Raw genomic sequence first — 17,190 nt, forward strand, 5'->3', positions numbered from 1 at the left:
TTCCCGGGGTCGCTTTGCTAGGAAATAAGAAACGTTTACCTCTTTCTACCTCGCTTCCTCGGCCGCTCCACGTTTCGGTCACGGGCCACCATCGGATCCGCTCACCTCCCTGGCGCCGCCAACGAGGGATATTCCCACCGGTTCGGTCTGGGTAATCGACCCTAAGGTGGTGACCACATGCTCACTCATCCGCATTCCGCTCACTCTTTATAAAAGCCCACACCTATCGTTTCTTTTCCAACCGTTCCCAAATCGAGTCCCGACTTCCCCCAATCCGCATGGCCGTCGTCCGCGACCGAAGGCTCCCTCACCTCAACCTCACTCTCGAGCTCCCCAACACCGGCGCCACCGCCGACTGCCGCCTCCGCTTCGCGCTCCCGCCCCTGCTGCCGCCATGTTCCATGTCTTCTGCCTTCTCCTCCGCCTCGGCCTCGGCCTCCGCCGCCACCCCGCCGTCGGCCGAGTTCCGGTTCTCGGACTTCGAGAAGATCCGGGTTCTCGGCCACGGCAACGGGGGAACCGTCTATAAGGTCCGCCACCGCCGCACCACCGCCTTGTACGCGCTCAAGGTGGTGAACACCGACGCTGCTGACGTCTCGCTTCGCCGCCAGGTGTACCGCGAGGTCGACATCCTGCGCCGGGCGGTCGACTCCGACCACGTCATCCGCTTCCACGCCGTCGTCCCCACCTCGTCCGGCGACGTCGCACTCCTCCTCGAGCACATGGACGGCGGGTCCCTCGACGTGCTGCTCCGCCGCCGTGGCCGCCCCTTCCCCGAGCCCGCTCTCGCGGCTATCGCCCGCCAGGCCCTCCTCGGTCTGGCCGAGCTTCATTCCCGCCAGATCGTCCACCGCGACATCAAGCCGGCCAACCTCCTCATCAACGCCGCCGGGGAGGTCAAGATCGCCGACTTCGGGGTGGGCAAGGTGCTGCGGCGGTCGCTCGACCCCTGCGACTCCTACGTGGGCACGTGCGCTTACATGAGCCCGGAGCGGTTCGACCCGGTGTCCCACGGCGGTGACTACGACCCCTACGCGGCCGACGTGTGGAGCCTGGGGCTGGCGGTTCTGGAGCTGCACCGCGGCCACTTCCCGCTGCTCCCGGAGGGGGCGCGCCCCGACTGGGCGGCGCTGATGGTGGCGATCTGCTTCGGCGAGGCCGCATGCGCCGTCCCCGAGGGTGCGGCGTCGGGCGAGTTCCGGGGCTTCATCGAGTGCTGCCTGCAGAAAGAGAGCGGGAAGCGGTGGTCGGTGGCGGAGCTCCTGGGCCACCCTTTCGTTGCGGGGGCTGACCGAGTCGACTCGGAGCGGGCGCTCCGTGACCTCCTCCTGGAAGGCTCGGACGAGTCGTGACTCGCCGCGCCGCCCGCTGTGTCGTTTCCCATGTACATAATGGAGGCTTTCTTGGAATTCTTTAATCCACTTACTTGAGAGGGAGGACATCGACTCTCCAGTGAAACGCACTGGAGACGAGTTCTTGGCTAGGAGTGGTGTTGATGTCATCCGCTCTGTAAAGATGTTTGAGCTAGCAAATCAAAGTCTTTTTTTCTTCACCTTCTTGGTGGTATAATACTAGCAAAACTTAATCAACAACATGATGTTAATTAGGAGTGATGATTATATCCCCTTATTTTCGATTAACTATATCAACAACCACTTGCACACTAGCAGCTGCAGATAAGACAAGTATAGGTTGGTGAGTGGAAGAAGGGAGGAGAGGAATTAAGGAGTCATAATTCCCTACACCAGTGATGTACGTAACTCCATGAACGACAAGGAAGGGGTTCGCGGAAGCTGCTGCCGCCTGGTTTGGGAGACGGCCCGGACACATCAACAACGGTTGCCGCCGGCTCCTGTTTGCTTGGATAGCGATGCGTCACAAAGGACGCATGAGCCATAAATTAAATGCACATGTGACGTACTATTAAAAGTCATGAGATAATGATATAAAGTATTGTTATTATTATTCTATTATACTTGAAATATTACTAATTCATCCTGATCAAAATTGCTGATTCCGATTGACAAAAAAAAAAAAAACCAAAATTTAATCCAAATTTAAAATGCTAGCCATTGTACTAACACCATACCATGGAATCAATCTGTGTCTTAATTTTTTTTTCTCTTTTTCAACTGGTTTAGAACTGAATTAAAATCAAAATTAGTGTTGACCCGATTTAGTTTTGACTCTTTATCCATTCGATTTTGATTTGAAATGAACAAGATTGAAGATTGATTTAGATTATTTTTCATGGCCATGCAATCCAAATAGCTCCCAAGTATTTTAAGGTAAACTAATTTTAAGAAAAGAACCATGACGTCTTTTCTTAGAACTTTCTTCCTTAGGTCCCAACGTTGAATGTTTCGTCCTTTCTTTTATTCTCCTTCTGCCGTGAAGGAATCTTTTATTATCTGATGTAAAAATTGCTAAGTCACATCATTATAAAAAACTCATGACAAAATAATGAAAAATCAAAACGACGACTAAAGAGACTAAGTAAATCAAAAGAGATGATCACAAACAATGGTGGAAAGATCAAGTCGATCTTGATATTGCAAGGTTAGCACACACACCTTCTTTCATATTCATCGTACCTTAGGACTTTTCTATCCTTGAGAGATTTTGGATCATCATGGCTAGCAGTCGTGTAAACCCTAAAAGATCAATATTTTGTAATGAAAATTTACCAAATTATTGAGAAGGAAAGTAAGAAAAACTTTAATATTTCATTAAGATTCAAGTTCATCACTAGCATGAATATTTTTCTATTTCATCAAAAAATAAAATCAACACAGTAGATGAAATTTTTACGAAGCATAAGTTCAATAGATGCTGAACAAAAGAGATGGAGAGATTTTTTACTATGAAGGAAAAATTGTACTTATATGTAGTAAAATTAATCTTGGAGTGTTAAGATGATAATTTGATTAATTTAGACTACCTATTCTAAATAAGAATATGATAAACCATAATCTATTTATGTGTCATGAGTCTAAACTACTCGTGAGAACATCAAGTCATATTAAGAAAAAATCGATAAATACACCGTAAAGTAGTAAGGGTTATAATCAAGTTTTTTTTTCTTGATAATTTTTTTATATTTTAAATTATTATAATTTTTCTTTTTATCTATCTTTTTATATCTTGATTTTCGATAAAAATCAACGCAGGTTAGCCAAGACAACTATGAAGCAACAAAAACAAGATAGAAACCCACATGCGAGGAAAACAATCAAAAAATCAGGAAGAAAATATCTCAACCGACCACTACATTTACGAGATTACTATTTATAATCCTTTTTTTAATTTTAAAATTATTTTTTAAAATAGACATAAATATTATTTTTTTTTCTCCTCGTATTCTCTTCTCCCACTCTTCTTTTCTTTTTCTTCCTTCTCTTCTTTTTCGTCTTTCTCCTCTTCTTTTTTCTAGTACTCATTCTTGGAGTATAGTATCGAGAAGATGACAAGCATAGTTAAACAATAATGAACTATGTTAGAGCACAAGCTTGATGACGATGATCGATTGCATGAAATGTGAGCAAAGCATCGACGACAGAAAGTGTTGGCTAGGAGACGATAAGAAACATGAGTTGAAAAGAATGAGGGAGCAGTAATCAAATGATAAGAAGCATGAGTTAGAAGAGCTTTGGTAATTGCATAGTGCGTAGGTGACGATCGTAGGGTCATGGGAAGAAAAAAAAAAGTATAATGGGATGAATTAGTAGGATTGTAAATTATAAAAATATTTTATTAATTTTTTTAAACAATTATAACTAATAAAAAATATCAATACTAAAAATGAGCTCTAAATAGGAAGCTCACCACGTGAAACGTGTGGACATAAGCGTTTAGATCGCCGACCATCTATTTAATATCTGACGGTAGAGAGCAGAACAAAGATATGGGAGCCATGCCGCCATCAACCACTCCTTATTTATATGAAAAGAATAAAAAAGAACACTATTTAATCGTACGAGCACAAAGCACCAGTCGGCTAGCTGATGGTGAACGTCCTAGTAGGTCCCATTAACATGCCAATAGACTGCAGTTTGAAACTAGCTACGTAGCCATTTTGTTAGAAGATGAAAAGAAACGAATGATAAATATGAGAAAGGAATTGAACAAATGAAAGATAAATGTTGGCTGCCACATCGATCGAACGAGATTTAGGTGTCAGCTAAATAAAGACGACCATCATCTCGTTTGAATGAGAATCCAACTAGGCTAATAATTTAATGGTTTCAAATTGAATCACAAGTAAAGCTAATCCGGTTTCCATTTTAAAAAATTAGAATCAAAATCAAAATCAATGATTTCAAATAGAATAAGTATATATATAGTAATTTTTCATCAATTAAAATTAGTGGATAAAATCTAAATCAATAGTTTGGAGACTGCAATCGCCTTAAACCGATTCGGTTTTGATTCTCTATTTTGCAAAACATGGTTCACCCTAATCATGGGTACGGATTCAATTCAAATTAGAATCGAATTGAAATTGAATCGGTTTGAAATATAAATTAAATAAGATAAACGTTTGACAATTTCGAACCGAACTGGAACAAGGCAATATGATTATATTTTGATTTCAAACCGATTAAATATAAAAATATAAAAATAAAATATAAATAAGACCTTAGTATAGTGGTTAGTACTTTAGATTTAAAACTTATTAATATAGGATTTGGGTCTTGGTAAAGTACTTTATTTTTAAAAATTACAATTAGTGGGTCAAATCAAAATCGAAACTAAATTAATGGTTTCCGATTCAATTTTAGTTCCAAATTTGATAAAATTGTAACGGGTTCATAAACCGTGGTCACCCCAGTGAGGTTTTGGGAAAGGCGAAAGGCATAGGGAAGATGAGGATGGGTTGTCTTGAGCCAACGGGTTCGGTGGTTAGCACAACGCAAGCCCGATCCGGCCCGTTTAATTGAACCCGATTCGACCTGCATGTGGCCTACGGGCGAGCCAACTCGCCCGACTCCGGTTTCAGCTGAGACGGCCCAACGTGGCTCGTCTCTAAACCCTAACTCCGTCGCTCGAACCTTCCACCTTCTGCTAAAAGCCGTAGCTGCCTTCGGTTTCCTTCTCTCTTCGCCTCTCCTCCGCCTCTCACTTCGCCTCCTCCTTCCGCTCAGATGGCGGCGATGATGGTACATGATCTCTGTTCTATGATATCTATTTTGTCGCAGTTTTTCTTGTTTAGGGCTTACCGGTTAACCATTTGGATATTTTGGTGTGATGATTGCAGCAACCCCAGATCATACTGCTGAAAGAAGGGACGGACACCTCGCAAGGGAAGGCGCAGGTGGTGAGCAACATCAATGCTTGCACAGCCGTGGCTGACGCGGTTCGCACGACGCTGGGCCCCCGAGGAATGGACAAGCTCATCCACGACGATAAGGGCAACACCACCATCTCCAATGACGGCGCCACAATCATGAAGCTGCTCGACATCATTCATCCCGCTGCCAAGATTCTCGTTGACATTGCTAAGTCACAGGACTCCGAGGTAACATGCCGCCTCCCAGATTTTCTGTAGGAACCCGGAGCATGAAATAGGTGTCAACTTTTAGGGTTTTGACGATATAGATTGGAGCACTAGTGGCTTTTCTACAAAACTTACAGTCTTGATTCTTGCTTATTGTGAAATAATCATTGAATCGCCGGGAACATGGAATGGGTGTCAACTTTTAGGGGTCTGATGATGAAGATTGGAGCACTAGTGGCTTTGCTACAAAAATTACGGTCTTTATTCTTGCTTATTGTGTTTGTATAATTTGCATTTTTGTCAGGGACGTATTTTGTAGGTTTTCCAGCAAGTAAAAAAATAATATTAGCCAAAAGAATCTGTTGAAAGATCTTCATGCATTTACAAGACTAGGAATCTTCCAACAGTATTGCAAAAAGAAAAAAAAATCAACAAACTAACTCAAACCAGCAAAAATAATAGCAGCTTTGTGTTTTAACACAGCCAGTTCCACCTTCATTCTTAACAATAACATGCAAACAACATTTATGATGAGGTCAGTTATGCTCGTCCTACTGGATTAGACTGGGGAAACACCTGGGCCTTTCCTTGAGTGATACTGTGCCACGTCAAAGGGTCTGATGTGCGGATTGTCAATGGATTCTGACCTATCGAGACAGGAAAAGGGGGCTGATGAGGCCATTGTCCAAGGCTCAATCTAAGAAAATATTAGAAAGAGCTTAGAGCTTAAGGGTGCTTGAGTGCATGTAATACTTCACCTGATACATATTCTCCTTTTTTACTTGTTGCCCACAATGTGGTGCACTCTCATGCAAAGGAAGGTTAGGTTGGCTTCTTAATCCAATGCAGCAGGTGAAGTATTACATGCAGCAGGTGAAGTATCAGGTGAAGAATTACATGCAGCAGGTGAAGTATCAGGATAATCAATATTGACTTTATGCCCAGTGTGCTAATATGTCCCCATTGGCAAGGTTGTCTTTGAATCCTGCTCTCAATAGGAAATTAACTCTGTAAATTTCAGGATATATTTAATTGTTATCTTAGTTAAGTTTTGCTGGTTCCTAAAGATCCCGTTATTTCCTTGAACCCAGATGTAATTGACAGCAGAAGCTACAGCACCTCTTCATGGGTTATTTACCACGGTGTTGGAAATCTGCATTTGCTAGAGAACCATCTAATCTCATGCCAAATTTCACAGATGGTTCTACTGATGTTGGAGAACTTCTGTGAAGTATCCAAATTTTTACAGTCACACAAAATATGAACAATTTAGCGCTAAATCCAAGTTATATTGCAAGGCATTTCCTTTTTTTTCCGTCTTTACAATTTCTTGTGGCCAATGAATTTGTGTTGTTCTTAGCAAACTAAAGAATAATTGTTGGTCCAAATAAAAAAGAATCTTGTTTAACATGAATATCCTGTAGTGTTGGTGTTGTTGGTTTTGAACTAATGGATTGGAAGTTGCTTAAGTCAAAAAGTTCTTGTCATGACTCTTCATGGTAGGCCCATTGGCTTAGTAATTTAGATATAATGATCCTTCAATCATATAACCCAAATTGCTTCATCTTGTGTCATTGGTAGTGAGTCAATGTGGTTCTTGTATATTGTCATAACCGAGAGCAACTAGGCCATAAAAAACTTCTTCATTCAAAAGATTGGACATCATTGTGAAGGCGTATTACATATCCTGGAGACATTTCCTATTTGGTGGTGTGTGAATCTCATGGTCTGGTCTTGCGTCTACATTGTGATATGCCTCTTGCGCTGCCCACTTGATTGGGCCCCATCAGTTGTTTAAATAGGCACATGGGCGCTCGCCTAGGCGCTTGGATGAGGCAAGGCGAGGCCCGAGTGCACTAGGCGGTGCACTTCAATGAGGCGTCGCTTGGGCGCCTCGGGCCCGGTTCAAATGAAGCAACCGAACCAAACTTTTAAGTCTAGTTCGGCTCAACAGTGGTTAGTTAGTTCGATTGAATCAACTAACCACTTTTTTATTTGCAAAAAGCCACCCCATGCACCCTCGAGCCATCAACCCTAGAACAACTTATGCCTTTGTCACCGACGCTTCCGCTACCTCCGTCGCAGACATGGCGAACTGAGGCTTCGTTTGTTGTTGATGGACAGGTCTAACAGCCTAGCCTTCGTCCATAGCTTCCTTCCATTGCTACTGCTTCCATGTGCAGCTCCTTCCACCATCGAGGTAGAGGACCGCAACTTCCTTCGCCATCGATGGACACCTCTGAAGCTTCCTTCACCCATGATGTCGTTTTAACTTCTGCTGCTGTCGCTGTCGTTGCTGCTGCTGCTGCTGCCATCTGCAGCTTCCTTCGCTGCCACCGCTGCCATTCACAGCTTCCTCCACCGCTGTTGCTCTTGTCCGAAAGTTCCATTGTCGGCGACTTTTTCTCCCCTTCTTAACAGTTATTTTCTCCCTCTCTAACTACTGTTAATAGTCGTTTAATGTTGTATTTTTATTTATATAATCATATTTATCTAGTATATTATATATTTTTTATATTTTAATATTTCAAAGCGTCTCGTTTCGCTCGGGCGAGTGCCTAGCACCTCGGGCATTTTGGGACTTTGGCGCCTTTTGATGCCTAGTGCTTTTTAAATCACTGGGCCCCATTCATCCACACATTTGCTTACTAGTAATCTGTGATACCAGATGTCATGATTTGGCCTAAGAGGTCCATTAGCCTAGTAACTCAGATATAGGAGCCTTTAACCACATGATCCAAAAAAAAGCAAACCTTTTTTAATGCAAGAGTTTCTTTTAGCTGGTGAAAGCAACATCATCTTGGTTTCATGCATTTATGGACTTCTTTTTACAGTGCTAGACTTTTTATCTTATACTTAATTTGATGTGATATTTGTTAGTTTCAATTTGACAAATTCACTCATGCCCTTGTACCTTTATGGGCTTACTGATATCTGGCTAATGCTGGTTGGTTTTAACTGGTTCTTGCCTCTATGGTGATTGGACCTTCCTTTGCTGTGTTCCTGGTCAGGTGATTGTTGTCTTGTTGTTAATTGTTGCAGTGTTAATTGTGGTTAGATTTTGTGCTTATTTGATGTCCTAGGCAAACATAAAGCACTGGTGTTATAAATTATAAAAGCATGCATCTTTTTGGATATGTTTTTGATGTTTAAACTAGTTCTGTTTGCTTGTCGGTGTCTTTCTTGACCTGAGGCTGGTTTTAGTATTGAGCCATTGTAGATAGGCCTCAAAGATGCATCTCCTTCCGGTGCAGGTTGGTGATGGAACCACCACTGTTGTGCTTCTTGCTGGTGAGTTCTTAAAGGAGGCAAAACCTTTCATTGAAGATGGAGTTCACCCTCAGAATCTTATTCGAAGTTACCGAACTGCATCCTCGTTGGTGAGTACCTGAAAATTGAAATTTCTTATGACTGGTTGTGAAGCTCATTAACCAAATTTTGGATAACAAATTTCAGGCCATTAACAAAATTAAAGAACTTGCTGTAAGCATAGAGGGGAAAAGCCTTGAAGAAAAGAAATCTTTATTGGCAAAATGTGCAGCTACAACACTTTCTTCGAAACTAATAGGTGGTGAGAAGGAGTTCTTTGCTTCCATAGTTGTGGATGCTGTCCTTGCTATTGGCAACGACGACAGGCTTAATATGATCGGGATAAAAAAGGTCATGTTCGTCTTCCTAAAATGGTCCTCTAGTTCAGTAGTTTTGAACTTCCTATTATAATTTTTATGTTTTTTTGTGGGAGTATCAAATTGCAGAGTAATAATATCTTATCCTACTGTTGCTTCACATGTGGACAACATATCCATCTAGATTCCTCATTATTCAAATGAATCGCAAAAAGTTTCTGTTCCATTTTACACCGAACATTTACTCATTGTTTTAAAGTATAGCTATTAGATACGTTTAGATACATGACTTGAATGCCAAAACTTGGTTCGAGTTCTAACTAAAAGATCCATATATCTTGAGAGTATCTAAAGCAGCAAATATCTATATGCTGCTTGTGGGAGTGAGAAGCTTGATAGTGATTATTTATACTGTGTCATAGTTTTTTTTTTCTGGTTGGTGGGGGATTTTCTCTTTTTCAATCCTTTGGCTATACTTGCTTACAGGCAAAAATTAGCTCATTATTTTAATATAGAGAAATGCTAAGTTAATATTTGATATTTTCCTGGAATTTGGCTTTCAACGCGATCTTGCATTTTTGCTTCTAGTTTCGACATACAAAAGTATGATTTTGGATACTTCCTGCCTTTTCTGTCTGTTAGTATTAATATGTAGTTCCACGGCTACTTTTCTCCTTTCAACCAGTTCAAGCTAAAATAATGAAATTGTGAACGAAGATATAGCTTTTGGAAGATATTTCAACATCTAAAATTTGGCTTTATCTGTGTAGGTCCCTGGGGGTAACATGAGAGATTCATTTCTTGTTAATGGTGTTGCTTTTAAAAAGACATTTTCTTATGCTGGTTTCGAGCAACAGCCCAAGAAATTTGTAAATCCGAAGATACTTTTATTGAACATTGAGTTGGAACTGAAGTCAGAGAAAGAAAATGCGGAAATCAGGTACACCAGCTCCAATTTCATTTATATATAGTTCTTTCTCTCTCTCTCTTTCTCTCTATATACTTTTGCCTTCTGGTTCTTCTGTAGGCTATCGGATCCATTACAGTACCAATCAATTGTTGATGCTGAATGGAATATCATCTATGATAAGCTAGATAAGTGTGTCAAGAGTGGTGCAAAAATTGTCCTCTCTCGATTGGCAATTGGTGACCTTGCAACTCAGGTATCTTCAGTCAGTTGTTAGTCACTTGAGTCATAGTACATTGAACCATAACACTTTGTCCTTTTGTGCAGTATTTTGCTGATCGAGATATTTTCTGTGCCGGTCGTGTCACAGAGGAAGATTTACAACGAGTTGCTGCTGCAACAGGTGGAACTGTTCAGACATCTGTCAACAACATCATCGATGAGGTTTCTGTCATGCTTGCTTATTTTTCATTGTTAGTTATTGACATGATGCATGAGTTATGCTTATTTTGTTGAACTCTTTGATTTTGAAAACAAAGCATTTTGGTTTGATATAATTTCTAATTTCTCATAAGTATCTCTGCTTTTGTATCAAGATTCTCGGATCCTGTGAAGTGTTCGAGGAAAGACAAGTAGGCAATGAACGGTTTAACATTTTTAATGGCTGCCCTTCTGGTCAGACAGCAACCATTGTTCTCCGAGGTGGTGCAGATCAGGTTTGTTGCTTGAAGTGGTGGTGTTCCTTTGTGTTGGCTTTGAGATCTTGATGCACACAGCTTCTTATTGTCATTAATTTTTTTGCTATCCCTCTTCAGTTTATTGATGAGGCAGAAAGGAGCCTTCATGATGCTATAATGATTGTTAGGAGAGCTTTAAAGAACTCTACCATTGTGCCTGGTGGTGGCGCTATTGATGTAATTATATGTAGCAAAGCATTGTTTTGTTCTACTTTATCTCTTTCGGACCATAATATTTTTCTGTCAATGACAGATGGAGTTAAGCCGATATTTGAGACAGCATGCACGTACAATAGCGGGGAAGTCACAGCTATTTATCAATTCGTATGCCAAAGCTCTTGAGGTAGACAACAATGAGTATTTATGTCCTAGTTCCCTTAATATATTGGTGGTTATATCTGTTGAGCACGAGCATTTAGAGAGTTATCAATTTGCCATCAATTTTACTACTTTCTTGTCTATTTTTCTTTGGAACTCCTTTAGTAGGTTTAAATGCTGTGCAACTTAGGCAGTAAAGTGTAAATGTTTTGGTATCTTTGGATTGTGAAGATTAGAAAAACATGAGATAGTTCAAATGGAGGGGATGTACAGTGTTATTTCACATTGAATGGTTTTGAACTAAAAGAGAACAAACATGTTATAGGATTAGGATCAACTAAAATGTGAATTATAAGAAGAGCATTGAGAAGTGTCATGTTTTAAGAAAGAAAAGGAAACGATTGTCTCTTGAAAAATCATGTTCAGTTATAATGAAGAACAAAATTATGACTTCTAATAAGATGTTTGTGTCTTATTTGGTGCTATAGTGATCTAGTTGGCACTTGGGCTTCCAGAATAGCTTACCTGTAATGAATGTAGCTTTTTGACCTGGAAGGATTGCTATATATTTTCTTTGGATTTCTAGTCTTAAGAGTTCTATTTTTCTTACTCTGCAGGTCATTCCACGGCAACTTTGTGACAACGCTGGATTTGATTCAACTGATGTACTGAACAAACTAAGACAGAAGCATGCGTCTGGTTAGTTTCTTCCTTTTCTTCATAAATGAGATCACTTGGATGTTTGCTTTTAGTAACACATGCTGGAATTCACAACATCAACAGGGGAAGGTTCAAACTATGGTGTGGATATAAATACTGGTGGAATTGCTGATTCTTTTGCTAACTTCGTATGGGAACCTGCAGTTGTGAAAGTAATTTTTCTATTTTCTTTGCTCTCTATCAAAATTGTGTTAATTAATGTTAATAGCATCAATAAACATGATTTGCAGATCAATGCTATAAATGCTGCAACGGAAGCTTCTTGTCTTATCTTAAGTGTGGATGAGACTGTGAAGAATCCTAAGGTAAATATTTCTTTTGAGAGAGAAGCTTTCTTTAACCATGAGTTTTATGACAGGTCATTTTAGGCCTATTAAGTCCTTAGTGTTTGCCTGCTTTCGATCATTGAAAAGACATTTATGTAGTTCTTTCTTTCCTGTTATTTCTATATTTCTTTTTAAGGGTGCTTAATCGTCCAGATATTTTTTTAGTTTTGTGTATCTTTATTGTTACAAGGGAAATCCTAATGGAAGTGAAGCTTTAAGATTTATCTATCTAATTTGACCCATCGATACTCTAATACATAACAAGTTATAATGTTCCAACTATTTTGGTTCGTTGCATGAATCTTTTTCCATCATTATGCTCTGCATGAAATAACATTAGTCAAACCAAGGTTCGCCATACTGATTCGAACTGATTTATCAAATGGTTGACAGTATGGTATGTACCGCTTTGTATCGACGTATCGTGTATCGGTACGATAGGGCATATCGACAACACGAAAAAATGGTTCAAAATAGCTCCAAAAATTCCTTTAAAAAAGTTAGATTATAGTTTTTAAGTTGAAAATAAATATAAATATAATATATTTTTAGCAAAAATAATCTAAATTAGGAAAGAATAGTGGCATATATCTTTTTTGGGCTTGAGGAGTAGCGTTGCGGTACGTTTCAAGTCGTTTTTTCATTGATATTAAATTATATACGATGAAATGATTTGAATTGTTAGATTATTTGTCAGTCAACTTAAGGTTTAAGATTCAAATGAATTAAGTAATCGATCAACGCTTATACCTGGTTCTACCACTAAAAAGAACGACGTGACTCTACGGGTGATGCATCGGGGTCCTCGATCCTATGTATCTATATATCAATTTGATATATTTGTCAGACCCAATCCTAAAATTAATCTCATGATATAGTATATTAATACATTGTATGTCATTGGTACATCAATGTGATGATGGTTGTAGTCTGATCATTATGAATCACATATGTCTAAGATGGCTCCTAAGGCAAGTACGATTGTGGCATGTATTAAAGGTTAGAGAATGTTAGTACTTTCGCCACTGATCTGTTGCTCCGTATCATAAGATTGATTACCGTATTATTGCTCGGGAAAGAATGACCAACTATTTTCGTTCTGTTGTTGATCGTAAGATTCTCCATAGTACAATGACTATGAATACAATGAGCTCCGCTTTGTGTCTACGTTGTGGAGGTTCTATCGCATTTACTCAAAATCATCCATTGCCTTATCGGTCGCCATTATCGGTCGAGGCACTGTTGTCTACATCATTGTCATGTCTCCGGACTGAGCGGGTTATTGAATACGATTGAGGTGTTTTGTCGCCCGACTCGTTTCTTTCCAATAGTGTCGATGATGCTACTACTTTCCCCTTTGCCTTTGCCTTGCACGTTGGGCGTCTCTAGTTTCTCGATTAGTCTGACTTGATGTTGATTGGCTCCTTCCGTCACGTTCTAATCGAGGGTGATCTTCCTCTTGTTGGGGATGTGCTTTCTCTTCTATTGCCTTGGTGGTTATACGTGAATAGCGTAGAGGATCTCCCACCTCATCATATAGAGGATCATCTTGGTTCTTTGTTGCTATGACCCACTCTAACATCGGCTGTGAATTCTCGTTGTAGTATTGGAGGTCGATGAGATCAATCTATTGTTTCTCTCGCTCCTTGTCTAGCTTGCCACATTGTAACCTTAGCCATATGTTGTAATGGATATATACAAGTTTCTCTCACCAGTAACATTCACAACCATTTGATGTCATCGTTTGTTAAAAGTACACGGACGACAACCTTCCTTTAATTGACCCAACATAGGTTAAATTTTGATTAAATCAATATTAAATACACTAATCACAGCATTAACATAGTTAATCATTCCCTAATTAGTTTTCTTTCATCATTATAAACATGTCAAACACTCTAATAGGTATTAAAGACATTGAATTGATCCAATATGGGTCAAATTTTAATTAAATCATCATTAAACCACTAATCACAGCATTAAAAAAATTAATTAAAACATAATTAAACCTATTATACCATCACAAAGATGTAAATCACCTTAATATGCTTGAAATACAAAGATTTGACTCATTAAGTGTCTAATTTAAAAAAATCAACATTAAATGTACTAATCACAACTTTAAAGGCCTTAATTTCTCTCTAATTAACACTACTCTACTATCTTAAAGACCTTAAACAACATATTAGATATTGAGAACATAGAATAGGTTTAATTATCTCATAAATCATCAAAAATCGAGAAAAAAATACATATATTTGATTAGAGAGTTCTTCCTCTAACTTGGGAGTGATCCAAAATCCTCTCTAATTAGCCTTCCAAACTTGATTCAAACTAAAAATCACAGTTTTGTGAAGTTTTAAGAGAATGCAAATGTGGGAATGAGAGAAGTGAGTGAGAAAGATACTGAGAGGGTAGAAGAGTTTGAGAGAGTGAAAGAGGGGGAGGAAAGGGTATAAAAACCCTTTCAAATGGATTTGATCGTTATAACTAGTCAGATCTAAGTCGTTCGTCTGTAACGGTCGAAATCTGATAGGTATCGATCGGTACAAGTTAACGATCTAATTTTGACCATTCCGATCATTACATACCCTGTAGCCAGTGATACAAGGTCATTTAGCATATACCACCTAGTACAGGGTGGTTTGCGTGTCAGTCCCCTATTGGATCGGTGTATATCGCTCATACCGGGAGGTATACCACAGCATGACGAACCTTTGGTGAAACTAATGCAATTATATTTCCTATGATTTCTAAGAAAAGTTGCTTAGGTCGTCTATCTCACATCATTCTATTGTGAAGTTTATAGGTCTCCTTTGGATCAAGGATTGGAATATCATACCATACTGGAGTTTCGAGATACGCTCGGTACGGTACGGTATTGTATATCGAGCGATATGTTTCGGTATATCGCTTGATATATATATATATATATATATATATATATATATATATATATATATATATATATCTTCTCCCCATGCGAGGCGATGGCGCCTCTCTTCTCCCCGAGTGAGGTGACATTGTAGAAAAATGAGGCGATGCCACCTCTTTCTATATATATATAAGTAAAAAGAATCTTATATATATTTATTTATATATAAAAGTAAAAAAAATCTGCGATGTCGCCTCTCTTCTCCCCAGGCAGGGTGACGTTGTAGAAAAACAAGGAGACGTCGCCTTTATATATATATATATATATATATATATATATATATCTCGCCCGATAGCGGGCGGTCTGTGTATCGGTCTACTGACGGACTGGTACATACCACCCGGTACGAGCGGTATTATTCGAAATTGACGACCTTGTTTTGGATATATTCATATATTCATAAATTAATTTCTTATCACCGGCTAGAGGTGTACCTAATTGCTCACAAATGTAAACATTTCATATTCTATTCTTTTAATAAACCCATGTATCCATTTCAACAACCTCAAAGTTTAGCAACTTGACTTTTGAAACATGTTTTTCAATATACAACATTCTGTATATGAAAGCATGATTTGTTTCTTATAATTTCTTTTTATAAACTAAGAAGCATCCTATCACAGCCAAGGAGCACACTATCAAATAAAACTCCTGGTGCTTATCCACGCTATCACATAGAACTCCTGAAGCCTTCTTGTATCTGTATCTGACTCCAGATAGCTGCCTTTTTCTGATAATGCTTAAATATATTTTTATATGCCTATTAATATATGTTGAAATGCTTGGAAGGTAAACAAAGAAGAAAAGATTATCCAGATTTGGTTTCTATTTTTATCTTTTTTTTGTTGCATTTTGCTTTGCTTTGGGGTTATGGTATTTGTGCTGCTGTGGTTCTCATATTGTACTCTAGAGCTTATGGTATTCAACTATTCATCTTGCTCTGAGCCATCCTTTACTCATTATAGCACTGAATTCAATATTCAGTTGGTTGGTAATAAATTTTAGGCAGTGTTAGGAATTCGATCATATTTTGAATAAACTTTTGATGTTTGTTTCACATCCTTTTCAACTACATCAGACGGAAAGTGCTCTCATATTGTACTCTAGAGCTTATGGTATTCAACTATTCATCTTGCTCTGAGCCATCCTGCTACTCGTTATAGTACTGAATTCATTATTCGGTTGGTTCATAATAATTTTTAGGCAGTGTTAGGAATTAGATCATATTTTGAATAAACCTTTGATGTTTGTTTCACATCCTTTTCAACTACATCAGTCGGAAAGTGCGCAAGGTGAAGCTGCTGCAAGTGCTATGATGGGTCGTGGTCAGGGTGGACCAGCCTTCCGTGGCCGTGGTGGAAGAGGCATGCGGCGGCGTTGATTCCCGTTCAGTTTTTGTCTCCACTTCTACGCTTAAGCTTGATTGAGAGTCGGTGTATCAGGAGAGCTGCTTCTTTTCGCTTCACCACCCCTTTTAACTTATGGACATGAGAAGTTTGGATTGCAGAACCTGCTTGAACTAAATGTTGTCTCAGTTTTGTCGCTGGCATGGTTTGTATTATTTGATATTTGGTAGTGGTTTAAGAATGTGATGTATTCTCTGTAGGTAGAAATGCTTGATTGGAAACTTCTAGCCCATTGGAAACACTTAACAAAAAATTGATTCTATGATCAAGTGATCTCTGATAATAATGTTTCTAGCCCATTTGCATGTTCTTTATTGGAAACTCACTATCGAATATATTTAATTTCTTAAGAATATTTAAGTTTTTTTTATTTATAATGATGTAAGAGAAGTTTATTACTATATTATTGTTTCCTTATTATCTTTTTTCACTATATCAGAAATCTATGTTTATGATCTTATTTATAATTGTTTATTTAGAATTTATATATTTATTTTGTTTTAAAATAAATATTAAGGTACGTTTCAACTAGTTGGTTCATCGGTTCATGTGGGTTCATCGGTTCATGTCGGTCCAGATATATCTGTCTTCAGCCACAAGACCGAGACGCAACTGGGTAATGGACGAACTGGCAGGGAAAGCAGCGCTCCATCCATTAAAACCGGTTCAAACTGAATAATTAAAGGTGGAACTAAATTGAATTATTATTTTTATTTGA

The 17,190-nt window shown here is 39.1% G+C and overlaps 2 protein-coding genes across 2 annotated transcripts; both read left to right on the forward strand.

Moving 5' to 3' along the window:
- The first annotated feature begins 222 nt into the window (after nt 1-222).
- On the forward strand, nt 223-1,552 carry LOC103994781 (mitogen-activated protein kinase kinase 9). Its single transcript, XM_009415219.3, has one exon. It carries the CDS (start codon nt 279-281, stop codon nt 1,350-1,352), a length of 1,074 nt encoding a protein of 357 aa, XP_009413494.2. The 5' UTR covers nt 223-278; the 3' UTR covers nt 1,353-1,552.
- A 3,448-nt stretch (nt 1,553-5,000) lies between these two features.
- On the forward strand, nt 5,001-16,737 carry LOC135587794 (T-complex protein 1 subunit eta). The gene is made up of 14 exons (XM_065079563.1): nt 5,001-5,159; nt 5,258-5,518; nt 8,752-8,877; nt 8,954-9,157; nt 9,894-10,063; nt 10,151-10,286; nt 10,358-10,474; nt 10,627-10,746; nt 10,846-10,944; nt 11,021-11,110; nt 11,703-11,784; nt 11,869-11,957; nt 12,036-12,110; nt 16,343-16,737. Exons 1-14 carry the CDS (start codon nt 5,145-5,147, stop codon nt 16,445-16,447), a joined length of 1,689 nt encoding a protein of 562 aa, XP_064935635.1. The 5' UTR covers nt 5,001-5,144; the 3' UTR covers nt 16,448-16,737.
- The last annotated feature ends 453 nt before the right edge of the window (nt 16,738-17,190 follow it).

The sequence above is a fragment of the Musa acuminata genome, chromosome BXJ1-8, assembly GCF_036884655.1.
Source record: "Musa acuminata AAA Group cultivar baxijiao chromosome BXJ1-8, Cavendish_Baxijiao_AAA, whole genome shotgun sequence".
In the NCBI taxonomy this organism is placed as follows: domain Eukaryota; kingdom Viridiplantae; phylum Streptophyta; class Magnoliopsida; order Zingiberales; family Musaceae; genus Musa; species Musa acuminata.